A 17,537-nucleotide genomic window follows, 5' to 3' on the forward strand; every position below is an offset into this window, starting at 1 on the left:
AAATTGTCAACTGTTTCAGAGAATTTTTTGAGCGATTTTACACGCAGGTTGTACCTATATCGTCATATGAATTACATATCTATTTATAAGTATACCTATTTTAGATAAATACGTTTTATGGGAACGTAGTCTATGGACAATGGTAAATTTAATATTCTCTTTATTTAAATAATAGAAGTCATAAGCCACTATAATAAATTATTCTACTATAATATATTAGTCATAATAATATTATTTTTTCTGATAAGAGTTATTGTTAAAATAATATATTAATCATCTATTTGGCATTACAGTTCTAGGTACAACAGCTGCAGTAGTTTGCAGTGTGTATAACTGTAGGTATAAGTATATAATATTTATGTTGATGATAATATGATTAGAATGCAATCATTATTATGGAATTATTCAAATATGAACTATAAATTAATATTAAGACTATTGTAAGTATAGGTAATTTATCTGCGGTAAAAATTAAAAATACTTACTTTTAATCTTAAGTATTTAAAAGCAACCTTTGACCGATTACTGTACAGTGTACACTCATCAACTATCTGACTCCGAATATATAATATATATACGTATACCTGTATAGAATATTATAATATACCTATATGGCTATATTATGTTAAGATATAATATATGCTTAAAACAAAGTAAGCTATATGATATTATTCCTCAAACAATAATCAAGGACGTCGTGATATAATAATAAATAATAATAATATTAATATTATTATATTATAATATAGTCCGTTCACCGCTTATCTACCGTTGTTTCGTATCTATATTCACGTTATAATTCATACACGCCGGCGATCAATATATAATATTATTATTATGATGATGGTTAATCATTCTCGCGTTATACTTTTCATCGATCGTCCGCATGCGCTAATGTAATATGTATTGGTGGAATGATATTATAAAATAAAACGTCGTTTGGCGGCTGGCGCAGTATATATCATTGAAAAAAAAATCGTTAAATCAAAAGTTTACACGGCTTTGTTACGCTCATAGAAGTATATCGTATATATTATTATTGCGTGCATTATATTTTTCACAACTTAATTAATATACCAATTTACCAACTTACTATATTGTATACGAACGGGAGTCGACATTACAATTTTATTAAAGCGCCGGTTAGAAGTATACGAAGAATATTGAATAATAACTAATAAGGTAAGCTATATTATACATAATAATTTACCTAATTATTTGTCTTTACTAATAAATTGAATCTTAATTTTGTTTTATCGATTTCCTAATACAATAAGTCAGTATAGGTAGGTAATAATAATAATAGTATCTATATTATATTATATGCCTACCTATACGCTAAAACATCTGATAATATTATAATAATTTATTGTTTTAATTATACATCAATTGTATTTGTAATTTGTAATATGAATTTTGTATAGACGATTTATGATATTATTTTACGCTTTTACGGTGTAGTATGCTATGATTATAAGTTATAATATAGTAGGTATAACCAATAGCTTATCAGTTATCAACAAATTATCATATTGTATAAATTATGTATATGTACTTATAGGCAATAGTGTAATACATATAAATTAACATGTTTCAGTAAATCGATATAAATTAAAAATACATAATATGAAATGACGTTTCGAGAAAAAAGATATATAATATTCAATATCTTCATGTCCGTGTGATTATTTTAAAGATTAAACCCTTCACGAAGTTGTGCAGTGGTTATTCACATTTTATTTTTTGACGTCCTCCGAATCTTGCTCCACGTTGACCATAGATGGAGGAAAGTATTAATTAACTGGTCACCAAAAATTAAATATTTAAATAGAGTTAAACAGAAATCACTCAAATCAGTTTTAGGTACTTACATATCAAAATTCCGTAACCTAGTTGCATTTTTATGACTTGTAACTTCTCATCAGTTATATAAACGTAATTTTAAAGTCAATTTAAACTCTTTAAAATCTTTGATTGTAACTTTAAATAAATGATACGGAAATTGGTTGTTTTTCTCAACAAATATTGATGTAATTATTGGTTATTTATTTAACGTTTTAACAGAATAATTTGAATAATTTGATCTTATATTAGGTATGTATAGGCATCTACGTGTTATTTTATTTATTATTATTTCTGAACTATCATCACCATTCATTAGCCACCTCACACTCATCTTAAAAATTACAAATTTATAAAAATAAGCATATTATTATTATTATAACTTGTATTACTTTATTTTATAACAAAGATTAAAAAATATTTTGTAATATTGCAAAATATTAGTGTATTCATATATGTATAATAATAGTAGGTATACTGTCCGTATGACCATGCGTATAGATAAGTGTGGTATACATATTTCGTGTCAGCACAATATTAGTATAGTTTGCCATTTGGTGTTTATATAATTTATTGTATCCATTTAATATGCTCTATTATTGCTCTAACCATACATATTAGTTAACATTTTGTAATATTTTATAACCCGCCGTGTTTTAATAATTTTCAATGTTAATTCCTACTTTCAAATTCTTATAACTTACTTACTGTATACCTCATACATTTTTCTCATAAACCTCTCATACAAACGATTAATATTTAGTAATGTCATAATCTTGAATAAATAAACATAAATAACAAAGTAATTACTGTAACTATAACTTGTAACGAATTTCTAAAGTATCTTGTTTCTTGTAACTTGAATACTTGATACACAATTTATTTTAGCTGTAACCAGTTAAAACTAATCGAGTAACTTGTCCACCCCTGAGGTGTTATCCTAATTCGATACTTAGAACCCCTGCATAACTAGAGAACTTTAATAAGGTCACCAAATACTGAAGATGTTATACACCCTTTCAAACCACTTTCGAGCCATAGATAACTAAATTAAGTTAAAAATGTGCACTACTGATTTATAAACAGCTTTTGTGTCCTCTCCCATTTAAAGCGCAACACCAGTTTGGGAAAATGCCTCAAATTATCAACAAAATATAAAATTAAAATACACCATGTGCAGAAACTATGATATAGATAATTGTTTGATATAATAATTATTAAAAATGTTACTAATAATGTTTGTACTTATTTACCTATATTATTTAGGTACTGCACGACGTTTTAATTTAGCAATACAATATTTAGGTATTATAATATAGGCCACTGTGTACCTGACGATATCGTGGGGCGCCTAACTTGGATAATTGCCTATTTTCCTAAACGTTGTTTACATAAAATGTATTGTTGATCGCTCTACCCACGCACACACACACATCACACATTATATATTTTTTTTTATGCCTAAAATGAATAATGACACTATTTTAAATAACGTTGTTTCTATTCGGATTACTCTATAGTATATCAATATAATATGTATATTATTTAAACGTTATAATATCACCCAGTAAAGCTTAAGTCATAATAATATAATATTCAGAAATATAATTTTAACTTTTAAATCACACAATTAAATAGAAAAAAAATCATTGTAATAAATTATAATTTACCCATTATTATAATAGGCGTAACGCGTGTGTCCTTGTCCCTAACTAATTTTTTCTTTTTACATTGATATAATTATAATTTTAACGTTCATCAGCTATTAGCAATTAGCATAAGCCACTAGTGCGATTAGTATTAAAATAGGCGCAGTATGTAGGAATACTTTCATTGTGTTTAAAATTAATTTAGTTTTATAGTAACATTTTAGTAGTGAAGAAGTCGGTTGGTAAGACTAAATGTGGACGACCCGAGTAGAGTTTAACAAAATATTTTTAAAAATATTTTTTTTTTCGATAATTCCTTTATCGATCAATAATCATCATTCATCAATATAAAACACGATATTGTCAACTTGTTATTTTATGTAAAATATCATTATTTAAAAAAATGTTTACGAAATATTTTGAGTAAGTATTAGATACCTATCTCATCGTCTATCAAATTATATATACACAGTGCAAGAGTCATAATATAACAGGTAGGTACGTATTTCATAAAATATTAACAAGTATTAACGCGTACATACCTATAAATTATTAAATCCAAGTTTGATTTTATCTCTACAGATGTATATTTCTGTTTACAAATATAGTACACTTTCTTATTATTTGGAAGAGTATAATTATTTTAGTACGAAAGTTAATTATATGCACAATACACATGTATAGGTAAACGCAGGAAGTGAGATTAATTTTATGTGACGAATTTTGAATCAATCCTATGTACATATAAAATACGTGAAAAATAAAATTTCAATGTATAACCCAGTTTAAATTATACATATAACCTGAATAAACATTACGTAAAAAAAATATGGCGTTAGTACAATATCAGCTTGTAGTATGCACCTATAGGCAAAAGTAAAATATTATATATACCAGCTACAGAGTGATTCATAAAGACGTATCGTCGAATGCTCTTCCACGATTCACCTATTATCCTATATAGGTAATATGCATTTATTCATATTTTAATATTTATAAATTTCCAGCATACCTACTCAAAGACCATATTTTCTAATACATAGATTTTTCATACTAATGAAAGAGTAACCTGTTCTAAAAAAAACTTATTTTCATGGGATAACTGCCTTTTTTTACTGTACTTTGATGATTTTTAAGAAAATGTTAGCCTAATAATCAAATTCAAAAGAGTTTTTTCTGTGTTATAAAAATTCATGAACTCAAGACTAATATTAATTGCTATAATTTTCAAATAGCACCACCCCCCCTATTTTTAAACCTTTTATCATAGACCTAACCTATTATTCTTAGTATTTTGAGTTAAATTATTATTTATTTATCGAACGGCATATTTAGACACGTATATCCCATAGCCCATAGGTACATATATTTTTACTTTAATTATAACCTTAAAGTTAAATAACTCAGAATAACTAACCGTTTGAATATAGATTTATATTTTGTATTATAAAGCCGTATGTACCCCGACGGAAAAATAGTTAAAATGGAATCACTGCCTTTAACGGTACCTATAGAAAGTCTATAAGTATTTAAAAATATGGTCTTGAGGTAGGTGTAAACCTACAATTTAAAAAACACCTACCTATTATAATATTTAACGGAAAACGGAGATGAGCGTGCTTGGTGAATTCCTCTGTATATATATAAATAGGTATAATATGAAATTCACAAAAAAAAAAATGAACGTCATATTGTGTCATGACGGAATTATAGTTTTATACACGCGTATCTTCTAATATAATATTGTAATATCGAGTTACTATACATGCAACACAGACATGACGACGTATAAAATAGTACTATGGCATATTATATACAATTTACATAATATATTTTATATTATATAATATATAGTCATATATATTATATGTTTATATAATATTACGTCGGCCGGCGAAAAACATATAATATATTATATTATTATTATTAATTATTATATATATAATATCGATGATAAAAAATGTGTTCACACTACTCAGTGCAATAAAATATATGGCATTAATTTGTTAATATATTTAAACACTGCAGCTGGTATGTTATCATATTTTCAGCATGGAGTATTTTTTACCGAACCGCTGTACCTCAACGGCGCGACTCGACGGGAAAACGGTCGTCGTGACGGGATGCAACACAGGAATCGGAAAAGAAACAGCCACGGAATTCTACAAGAGAGGTAGGTAAGTGCGATATGCACTCATCGCCGCGACGCCGCTCTAATATTTAGCACCTTTATAGTAATATTATGATTCGTGATTGTTACAAAAAGTGTTTTTTCTATAAGTTCTATAAAATATATACGCAAAAGGCACGGATTTTGTAACGACTTAACTGTTTAAATTGTACGCCTATTTGACGATTTAAACAATAATTATATACTTAAAAAATCCATATAGTTAGCGTGTAACATTTAACTTGATATTTATTTCGTAAAATTTAAAAAAAAAGACTGTTGTTATCAATTCGTAACAGTATAATTTATCAACAAGTGATATAAAGATAGGTACATACTAAATATAATAGGATTTGGTAGTCAATCATCACGTTTTTCTAAAAAATCGCTATCGTACTAAATGTATTGTAATATTTATATTAGGTACCTACGCGGTGCAAAATATAGTAGGATATTCGTTAAGTAAATCAAATCGATGTATAATGGTCAATAGAGATTCAACTCAAATTACCTTTTTTATTTAATGCTGACATAATTTCAGCAAATAATAGTTTTGGGTAGGGACAAGTGATAATTAAATTTTATTAGTTTGATTTTATTACAGTCAATCGAATGGGCATTTTTTTTAAATGATGCAAACATTTTTATTTTATTTTTTTATTAGATCGGCGAGAAAATACATAATATTAATATAGTATAACATTTTTAAATATATTGTATTTGAGTATGAATTATTGTTTACATTTTAGTTGTGCGAAAATATTCGTCTTCGTAACAGTATAATATATAAATATAATATTATCGGGGCTTTTAAGTTCATACCCTAAAAATGCCTAAATAAGCATGCACTTATGCACTAAAAAGTGGCATTTAAATGTGTCTTAAAAAGTCAGTAATATGCATTTATGTGCACTAAAAATCTAAAACTACAAAAAGAAGAAATCATAGCAAGAAATATGTATTTATAGTTTACAAGTTTTATTTTTAATCATTTTACGTTGTACAACTACCATACATTTTATACAGTAAAAAAATATAAACTATTGCATTTTTCATCAGTTTTTCTTAGTACCCCTACTATACCTTTTTTAATAAAAAAATTTACGTTAATATAATAATATCAATAGGAATATCAAAATTATAAAAAAAATATGCCCAATAAAATGGGAAAGCGCAAAATATGCCAAATAGACAAAAACCTCTAAATATATACAAAAATATACAAAAATAGACTTCACATACTTAACCAAGTAACCTTGCAATGGATTTCTTTGTCATCTAGCATTAAATACAACTTGGCAAGATTGATATACAAATGCACGAATTTTGCGAGCCCTGCATATTATTAATGCCCTAGCCGTACTCCGCCCACTACATTACCACAATAATTTTCTTATCAATTTAGGTGCTCGGGTAATAATGGCATGTAGAAGCGCGTCCAGGACACAAGACGCGATAGAATGCATAAAAAATCAGACCGAAGGAGATGATAACGTCGGAGAGTTGGTTTTTAAGTATTTGGAATTGTCGTTTTTGGCATCCGTGAGAAAATGCGCCAAAGAGATATTGCACACAGAGAAAAGAATCGATATTCTAGTAAACAATGCGGGTGAGTCTTGTTGTGAACATCATAATAATATATATTATTATAATAGGAATTGTAATATATTTCATTAGTTGCTACGATTTTTTATATTTCACGTTCGATTTACAGTAATAATAATATTATATTGTTATCCAAAAATTAAATCAATAAGTGTACTTACGAGTTACGATTTGCTCGCAGGTATAATGATGTGTCCAAAAACGTTGTCGGAGAACGGAATCGAACTTCACTTGGCCACCAACCATTTGGGTCATTTTCTGTTTACACTCTTGCTGCTGCCCAGAATACTGAAGTCGGCTCCGGCCAGGATAATCAACGTGACTTCATTGGCTCACAAATGTACGTAAATTGTATTATTTGTATTATAATCAATTTCGATAATATGATCTTCCCGTATCGACGTCTTATACTTACCCAGTTACCCGTTATCTGTTGGTATAATGTATATTATATAGATAATATATACAAGTATATATTCACTATTGAAATATCCTGCCCCAATTTTAAAGTTACATTGTTCCTACATACAATCGCTTTATTGCCTGATTGGGTTGGAAAATATCATAATATAATTATTACTATTAATAGTGATTAGTGACAGGCTACTAAAATAGTAAAATAACAATATTAAATAGGTAACTGCTAAGTTATTCCATACCTATACATATGCTACCTATATTTACTAACACTGCCGGGTGTTTTGAGAAATGTTAGTAATAATAATATATTCATCATTCGTATATAATATACTTATCTACCCATTTTCTTTCGAATAAATATTGTGATACCCCTTCGGTTTTATTAATCATCTAAATATGTACGGTTTTAGATTTAAGGGGATGGCTCATCGAAAGCATATACCTATAAATAAATGGACTGATAACTGAGAGAGGAGTCTGGGGACCAACATTGTTAGACAAAGATGGCATACACTTTAGGTTCCATTATAATATCTCTTTCTAACAATGCGGACATTATTGGCAACCTATAATAGAGAGGTATGGAAGACTTGCAGTAGACATCTTTTAAACCTATGATCTACATCATGTGCAATTACATTTTCAAATTTAGGGGGATTGCAAATTATAGGATATTGGAAATGTGTAAGTGATTAGAAATCATAAGTGTGTGTTACTGTATAGTGTAAGAGGAATAGCGCCGCGCTCCGCACGCGCAAGACGCACGTACGTGTCAACGCTTTGGAATTTCGCAAGTGAACGGTAAACAATAATGTGATATGATAAGTTGTATGTACTTTTTGTCAATCCTACCGATGGACCTGATGACGCAATAAGACTTTTAAAAACTGATTTGATTTTGAGATGAATTATGCCACTTTTTAATATTTTTAATTTAAATTTCAACTAATCAACACTTAAAATGTATGAAATTTTAAATATTCATACAAAACGTACAGGAGTCGAGGAACAACATTTAAAAAATGATTGATGTAGACATAATAATACAAAATTAAAATCACTTTTTAAAAGTATAATCGTATCATTACTTCCACTGGTATAATTGACAAATTAAGATTGGTAGAAATAACTGACCGTTTGTAATCCCCTCAAACAACATATTGCCAAATTTGAAAACAAAATTCAACATTCTGATGATGTATATGTAATAGGGGGTGATCAAAAAATGCATTTCGAAGACATAAATCTAGACAAGGATTACACGCCCAGCGGGGCATACGGCCGATCCAAGTTGGCCAACATTTTGTTCACCGTGGAACTGGCCAAACGTTTAAATGGTAAGTTCCGCCAGTTCGGTAACCAGTAACCACGGAACGTGGACTACAAAAGTGCATTAATTCGCAAATGGGAAATATACCAAACGTTTTTATTATAATTTATAGGTACCGGAGTGACGGTATACGCGGTCAATCCAGGCATCGTTCACACTGAACTCAGCCGGTATGTCGATCAGACCATCTTCCCTGGCGCGTCGTGGCTGTACAACAGTTTCACCAAAATTGCCGTCAAGACACCCCAACAGGGCGCACAGACCACGTTACACTGCGCTCTGGACGAGAAATGTGCCGGCGAAAGCGGTTTATATTACAGGTAGGATTGATGACTTGGGGTGCTAACTGCTAAGCCCCTCCAGTTTAATCCTAACCCCCCCCCCCCCGTTTTTTTTATCATATTTTAGTATATCAATTATCAAAGTCTGTGCTACTAGTACAATTCAAGGCCCCCAGAAAAAATTCCCTAGTTGCGCCTATTTGACGCAACAATATTACAATACCTTCTGTACGCATTTTTTGGATCAATTATATATATATAACTATACCAACTGCGCATAAATATTGTGCACCTCGTATTTCAAGGGCTCAAAATATTGTCTCTTTCTGTTTCTGTACATACGTAACCTATAATATTGGTCCCTTTAATAATACAAAAATATAAAACCGTTTTTACGTGTGAGTGAATTTTTTTTTCGAATTTTCAGCGATTGCAAAATACTGGAACCAGAACCCGTGGCCAAAGACGAAGAGGTTAGCGCACAGTTGTGGGACACTAGTTGCGTCTTTGTTAATTTAGAACCTTCAATAGATCCTTTCAAACCGGAGAGCGATGACGTATCGACTTAATCCCGTTTTACTCATCGTGTAATGTTTTCCACAAAGATATTGTATTCAAGCATTGAGTTATTAGGTTTATTGATTTTAAATATATTTATATCTATGTATTATACTAAATTATTTATAATAAATAATAATTATGTACTTATTCTAACTTCGAATAAATTACCATCGATGTGTATTTATTTCACATGAAATATAAAATGTATATAATATGAATTTTGAGTTTATTACCTAGCTATATAGTACAGTATATAATACACGTATGTCAGTCAGTGGCGTATTTACAGATGGGTATTAACAGAAGGATAAACATCACCCTCGGGATATTTGTTTGAAATTGTATCTATCTTGGTTTATGCGTGACACTAATCAAAAACGGCTGTAAGTTAATAATTAATAATTATGAAGGAACAGAATCACTCGATTTGTACAACATTGAAAACTTTATTCGTACTCTTCTTCCGTTTACTACTCGAATATAATATTATAAAAATTATCATCATACTTACATAAATTAACTGTAATGTTTTTTACAAAACTGAATCAGCACAGTATAGATAGTAAAAGTTTTAAAAATAAAATAATAGAGTTAAATATTATATGAATACAAATTATTCACTGTTAAAACAATAGTGCCGGTTTATTTTAGAAATGTCATTACGTTTTGTTCTTTTATAAATATTATAAAACTGTGTTTTTCTATCGTCGATAACCACCAGAGTTAATTTCCACTCTCAAGGCCTCTCTCCCAGTCCCTATCCTCGAGGAAATCATAAATACGCAACTGCTGTGACTACATGATACCTACACCTGTTATTACCACGTGCACATTACGCCGTTATATTGTACAATTAATACTGTTAAGATCGATCAAAACAGAGCCGAAAAGGAAATCTTGACCGACCGCAATATGGCCACGGTGATCGCAAAAAACACTACGAATATGATTCGCTCGAAAGCAACTATGACGATATCCCATAGGGTGGTCGTGGTATCGTGTCCTGCGTCGGGTCTTTGGGCCGACTGGTCGTAGACGAGGGTCCGGGGAGAATCCAATTTTGGCAACGCCAGAACTTTCGTCACGATGGGCGTGGTCAGAAATCTAGTTAACGCGAACGGAGGATGGCCGATTGTCGTTTTGCGACTGTGCACCGTTATGAGCAGTGACGAGATGAAAGCGTCCATCGATATCAGGAGCATAAGTTTCAAATATCCGAGCACTGAAAAAAAAATGTCCTACACATTACCTGGATTTTATAATATGTAATAATTCATATTTATTAAATATGTTATAGGTTGTGAAATACTGATAACAATTTCATAACTTATGATTTATGATAAAATAAAAACATTTTCACTCGTAATTATACCTATGGGATACGACATACGACAATGGTGTAGCTAATTAGTCTATTCAATACGCCGTGTCGTCATAATATTATTATTATTATTATTTAATATTGTTTTTGATCTCCCTCTCACACACTGATGATATCGTTCTAAGCTACAGTATTATAAGGTTATACTGTTATAGGGCCTTAAAAACTTTGTTTTTTTTATTGAATTCAAATTTGCCCAAAATATCAAAGTATGCCCTTAAAACAATTTAATGGATATGAGAGTAAGGACATTATAATTTAGTTTAGATTACATTTAATTACAATTATATTTAGATGAATATACTGATTACACGGAAAAAAGTAATTTGGTTATAGTAACTGGAAATATTTTTTTTTCCGTGTACTTAGCTATAATTAACCGGGTAATACAAAATATTTTACTTACTCAAGTTTGGAGGAAATTCAGTGAAAACTGGTACATACTTCGTCATGTATACAATGATCAATATTGAAATTATAATTGACACACAAATTGTCGTGATTTTTGATGAGGAATTGGGCATTATACCGAAAGACGACAGCCATACACAACTGATCACTGAAGAAAATAAAAATCTATTATAATGGCGTTTCTATAATAACATTTTTTTCAGGCGAATCTAAAAGATGTCAATTCAATTTTGTCATCATGTTCTGATCCAATATGAACAATTATAATAATCTTGTAAATCATATAATCCGGCAAATCAATTGGAAATAAAAAATAATATTCGAGTTAAATAATAAAAAAAAATGTTAATGAAAATCGTACGTATTAACGGGACGTAAAACAGTTTCTCGAGAATCTTCGTGTTTCTAGATATTTCGACCATGAGCTCCAGTGAATATTGAGGGGGACTGTCGTCTGCGGAACTACTGTCAACGTCGTTGATGGCTGCCACGATATCGTCCCATGGAGTGCTGTCTCCCACATACGAGCCTGTCATCCTGTCGAGTCTCCAATCCGAATGGGACACTTGAAAACATTCCTGCACAGGTATATAGTGATATAATATATCAAACGCCGTACACCTCAATATTGTGCACGTCATAATATAATATATTGTTATGGTACACCGAAAGAAGCACGCCTCTAACTATAATACTCTGTCCAGCGAGAGAAAATTTCGATTCTGCGCTATTGGCACAACTAGGGGGGGGGGGGGCTAGGCGGGGGCTTGGTCTCCCTTGACTAAGATTTAGCCCCCCCCCCAAAAAAAAAATATCCCCTATTGAGTTAGACATAAGCCCTCTATGGGTTATTTTAAATAAATAGTTTTGTTAGCCCCCCCCCCCAGTATTTTAACCCTAGTTCCGTTTATGTTCTGCACGTTCCCACGCGATACCCTACACCACAGAGACGACCGGTTCCACTATGGCAGGGTGTCACGTGCTAAAGGGGATGCGCAGAAGAACCGATTTTCGTTTGGCCGCAGCGTATTCTCTCTCTGGACAGAGTGCCTATACCTCTGGTAACTATATATAATATTTACAAGTCGTAGGTGCGTTTGCGCAGCACGTCCGTTACTTACGTTATTTTGGTTGTTTTTGATCTCGTAGAAAACATTGGATATTTTATGCGACCACGTGCTCATCAGTATGGCACACTTGTGTTTATCCCACGGCCACGACGTCAAGTCGATGTCGCATTTGGTTCTAATGTCAAATTTAGGTCTCCATGTGACTTTGCCATTGTTATCCACGGACACCTTCGATCCGGAAAACATACTCGAAGCCGGATCCATTGCGCTGCAGAGAACGGAAATCGAAAGTGATTACAAAATGTTTATATACTGTAGGTATAAGTTATCCTCGTAGCTTATATATTATATATTTATATTAATTTATACTTGTGTAGTACGAGTTCGGGTTGCCATAGTTCGTAGTTCGATAAATGTAATTTGGAAATATTTTTATAGTTTTCAGGGTTCCAATGGATACTATTGTCCGTCCATTCCTGCCCGGATAACAATTTAAAATAATATATTAAATATTACATAATATACATAACTGTTGATATCTGGTTAGATTAAGTTAGGTTGGGTTTATATAGTAAAATTTATATCGATGAAAATATATTTCTTAATAAAACCGCGATAAGAAAACTGGCCAATCCAACATAATATATTATACTGATATACAAATGGGATCGTTTGGAGATTTTCCGTGACTTCAAAAATTAATCAGGTATTTAGTTTCAACAGATTTCTCCGTGAAAATTGAAAATATATACACTAATCGAATATAAAAAAATATACTTACAAAAGTGGCGACACCCCGAAGTGTGAGCGTTGAAGTCATGACGTCCTACAACATAAAAAACCCATAACGAACAATCACACGCAACGTAGGTACAACAAAGCGTTACGTTTGTTATGGTAAAAACAATAAATACTACCATACGCACCATATTTGTATATAATAATTTATTTATATACATATCAATATATAGTTCAGAGCCGGTCTTAAGGCGGAGCGAGGCCGGGGACAATTTTTTTTTAGGCGAGACATCGGAATATAATTTTTTGTAACGCGAGGCACAGATTTGTCTCACAAATTCACGAGGGCCCTAAGGTCGGCTCTGTTATAGTACTTACCAGATGAATGAACTTGAAGTTACTGGTTAGCGCCACGTTTAGCACTTGCTGCGAGTTCGTCGTCGGGTCTCCTCCGAACAGACCGCGCTTCTTCACTACGTTTCTCCTGAGTTGTTCCATGTATGTATAGAATTTTTCAGTATAATCGATTCTCTCTGAAACATAACACATTTTCGTTTACGTAAAAATACAATCGTTATCAAATATTTTCACGCAATATCGATTGGATGACATGCGCGATCTATTCGTTAATTGATATTATAATATTATTGTAGTGTAACCTTTCGCATCCGGCGGCATCTTCGGCGTCACTAGTGGGTCGGGCTTGCACTTGAACATCCACTTGCAGACAACTGGGCCCCACGAGCTGAAGCTATAATAATTGACCGGTATCGGCTCCGGGTCCTTCCAAAAAATGATCGGCAAGTTCTCGCCGTTTCTGCCGACCTCGATCAGACCGGACTGCATGGACGCGCGCACCCAAAAGCCGACGAGGTTTGCCACGTTGAGAATTTTCCTCGGGCCGACGGTGGCCATCGACGTTAACTTCCTACGGTTAATTAATGTACGATATTAAATTCCGCTAAACAATATATAATGATAATCATACACTATAGGTATAATATTAAATGTAAGTGCCACATCATACCCGTCGAATTTGCGTATATCGCAAAAAGTGTTTGACCCTCCTCCGAGAACGATTTCGTATCCGGGCGACGCCGGTTCTCTGGCCAACATGATGTGCGCGTCACTTTCCGCTTGCACGTAAAACTTGAACTTCACTGTGCCATCGGCCGTCGGAATCTCAGTGGCATTGTGCCAATGCTTATACCCGTAGCCCACCGTATAATCAGAGGACGAGCATTGGTCGCCTATTTAGACGACGAGTCGAAATACACACACGCGAAAACGGTAAATAATAATATTATTAATATGTCTCATCGTATGGCAGAAAATCAATATCGATAATACCTAGCTATATTATGTGTTCAATTTTGAATGTCAATATATATAGGTGCTCAATATAGTTTTACACGAGTATTAAATAGTACTCGTACCTATAGTTTACGCGCTCGCCGACTATAATTAGACTATAATATTAACCTTCTCTTTTCGGTCAAACCAAAAAGTTTAAGAGGATGTCGGCGAAATATATTATTTCTCTCTCAGACCCACGCACAACATAGATAAAATGCTTTCACCTAAAAACGTTTTTTATAATTTTCTAGCAATTTTAGAGTAAAATGACCTATCACCAAAATTATAGCGAGGATTATAATTTATAATAAATTTGAGGGTATGACATATCGGTTTTATATGTTGTCATTATTTGACTTTATATTCGATTTTCAAAAAAAAAAAAATTGTGAAACAATATTAATTAAGCAAATCGATATTCTCTATCGTTTTAGTAACGGGTGATTTTACTCTAAGATTACTCAAAAACATAAAAAAAAATGATACTCCGTAAATGCGTTTTGTCTATTTTGCGAATGGGCTAGAGAGAGAAAACAATAAATAAACAGTGCGGTGAAATCCTCTTAATGTATACACAACTACTTATTATACTAACTATAATAGTTTACTTTATTTTATACATATTATTATATTAATATATATATAAGTATTATAAACCTAAGTTTTATAAAAATTATTAAAAAACAAATATAAATAATTAGGTACCTACCTATAAACTTAATTATAAAAATAAATGTTTATATTTTTGTCATTAATTATTTGATCATGAATAGATTATATAGATTGATGACTGATGGCAACTAACAAGACAAACATAAATATCTAATAGATAAATAAATAATTTTTACCTATGCGACTTATTTTTTGATAGATAATTTTCTACATGTACCTATTATACCTAACATAAAGTAAATAATATTAAACTTTTTGGTTTAAAAGTGAATAGGCCGTTAAGAGAACGGTACTATTTTGGTCGAAAACGTCGATTATTAAACTATAGGTACAGTCGCTGCGGAAATAAACTCATACGAATACATAATTATAGGTACTAGCATTGATTATAAATACTAGTATAATAATATTTATACATCTATAATCAATGGTACTAGGTAGGTACCTACTACCTACCGTTAATGGTCTGCACTACACCGTGCAGACTGGACACCGACAGGGCGAATATAAATGTCAAAATTTGAAACATATTTCATCAGACGACGTTCCGAAAAAATTCGTTGTGGATTTCGCACCACGGTATGATATTTATAATATTATTTCCTATATTTAAGTTAAGCGTGTTGCGCGTGATACGTTATTTGAGTGGTACTGCGTACACATACGATTAATATACAAAGTGTGTAGTCTGTCTCGCACAGAATCGTATCCTGTATTCCAAATTTTTTTCTGTACGTAAATAAAAAGTTATCATTTATCCGTATACATAATAATATAGTGTTGTACAGATAACGTATAAATTATAAAAAGCATATTATTATTATTATACACAATGTCCGGTATAGACGACTATGATATTATGTACATATAGATAATAACACGCGTACGCACAAAGTGTTCGCAGCTGTAATCGAAATAGTTATCGTTAATAATTTGTATGTAAATTAATATGACAAAATAATATGTGATATAAATATTAAATAATAAATATATAACGGCCGGAGAACAACTGTAAAATAAATAAAAACATGTACAATGTATACGTATAGCTAGGTTATATTATGATATTATGGTTGTTGATAATGTAATGGAAATTAACACTGTGATGATATATAGGTAGCGGTTGTAAAACTAGATCGGCCAAACAATATTCTATAATTGTTTACAACAAATTATACAGGGTGATTTTTAAGCATGCTCATCATATTTTAAAGATTAAATTGAATATAATATATTCAAATTTCGATTTTTTTGAATTTTAAGGTGTAGATTGTAGGTACCTAATTAAATCCGATATTTTCAAATATTTAGATTTTAGAATTTTTCACAATATTTAAGGAATGTCCTACGGCGATACCAACATTGGTTTTTCAAATGAGAACCTATGTATTTTGATGAGAATCTGATTCACAAGATGACTATTCTGAAAATGTTGATGTAGCCATGTAGGTACCTATTGTAATTGAAATTTGAACGAAAATGTTCTTAGTTATTCTGCTTTAACTACTAAGGTAGTATAATGTCTAAGGATAATAATATTATAGTCTATTAAATACTTTATAAATGGATACAATCTCGGTTATTATAATTATTAAGTATGCAATAATGTAAAATAAAATATTTGTTAATAATTACTAGGTACCTAATAGTCAAGTATACTAGAACAATTTTTTTTATGTTTTTATTTTATTTAATATTGATTATTTTCATAACAAAAGTAAATAATATCCTTTTAATAGACTATTATCCTTAGACCTTGGTACCTATTTAAAATGGAATAACTAAGAAACTTTTCGTTCTAATTTCGATTACAATAAGTAGGTCCGTTGACAATTTCAAAAAATCACCTGATTCAAAACTTGCACAAAACATGTACCTATGCTGACGAGTGACGACAGGATATTCCTTAAAGATTGTGAAAAATTTACTCAGGTACTTATATTGTATTAAACTACAATAAAAATTCCAAAAATCAGAATCTGAATAAATGCATAATTAATTTAAACATAAAAATGGAGTGAGAATGCATAAAAAATCACCCTCTGTTTAAT

The 17,537-nt window shown here is 31.0% G+C and overlaps 2 protein-coding genes across 2 annotated transcripts; one reads left to right on the plus strand and one right to left on the minus strand.

The window, feature by feature from the left end:
• The first annotated feature begins 838 nt into the window (after positions 1 to 838).
• LOC132952340 (retinol dehydrogenase 11-like) lies at positions 839 to 10,076 on the plus strand. The gene is made up of 7 exons (XM_061024625.1): positions 839 to 1,182; positions 5,543 to 5,664; positions 7,067 to 7,270; positions 7,448 to 7,606; positions 8,898 to 9,023; positions 9,129 to 9,336; positions 9,725 to 10,076. Exons 2-7 carry the CDS (start codon positions 5,544 to 5,546, stop codon positions 9,864 to 9,866), a joined length of 960 nt encoding a protein of 319 aa, XP_060880608.1. The 5' UTR covers positions 839 to 1,182; position 5,543; the 3' UTR covers positions 9,867 to 10,076.
• Positions 9,918 to 16,181, minus strand: LOC132952339 (neuronal acetylcholine receptor subunit beta-4-like). Its single transcript, XM_061024624.1, has 10 exons — positions 15,943 to 16,181; positions 14,486 to 14,708; positions 14,118 to 14,386; positions 13,837 to 13,991; positions 13,502 to 13,546; positions 13,090 to 13,196; positions 12,772 to 12,988; positions 12,012 to 12,228; positions 11,646 to 11,798; positions 9,918 to 11,080 (listed from the first exon to the last, which is right to left on the minus strand). Exons 1-10 carry the CDS (start codon positions 16,013 to 16,015, stop codon positions 10,731 to 10,733), a joined length of 1,809 nt encoding a protein of 602 aa, XP_060880607.1. The 5' UTR covers positions 16,016 to 16,181; the 3' UTR covers positions 9,918 to 10,730.
• Between the last annotated feature and the right edge of the window lie 1,356 nt (positions 16,182 to 17,537).

This window comes from Metopolophium dirhodum, chromosome 9 (assembly GCF_019925205.1).
Source record: "Metopolophium dirhodum isolate CAU chromosome 9, ASM1992520v1, whole genome shotgun sequence".
Taxonomy (NCBI): domain Eukaryota; kingdom Metazoa; phylum Arthropoda; class Insecta; order Hemiptera; family Aphididae; genus Metopolophium; species Metopolophium dirhodum.

Coding starts and splice junctions, on each gene's coding strand:
- LOC132952340 (XM_061024625.1), top strand. CDS start 5,544: ATGGAGTATTTTTTACCGAACCGCTGTACCTCAACGGCGCGACTCGAC. Junction 7,607..8,897: donor GACTTCATTGGCTCACAAAT/GTACGTAAATTG, acceptor TATATGTAATAG/GGGGTGATCAAAAAATGCAT. Junction 9,024..9,128: donor ACTGGCCAAACGTTTAAATG/GTAAGTTCCGCC, acceptor TATAATTTATAG/GTACCGGAGTGACGGTATAC.
- LOC132952339 (XM_061024624.1), bottom strand. CDS start 16,015: ATGTTTCAAATTTTGACATTTATATTCGCCCTGTCGGTGTCCAGTCTG. Junction 14,709..15,942: donor TGTAGTGCAGACCATTAACG/GTAGGTAGTAGG, acceptor TCGTCTAAATAG/GCGACCAATGCTCGTCCTCT. Junction 13,992..14,117: donor GATGCCGCCGGATGCGAAAG/GTTACACTACAA, acceptor GTTATGTTTCAG/AGAGAATCGATTATACTGAA.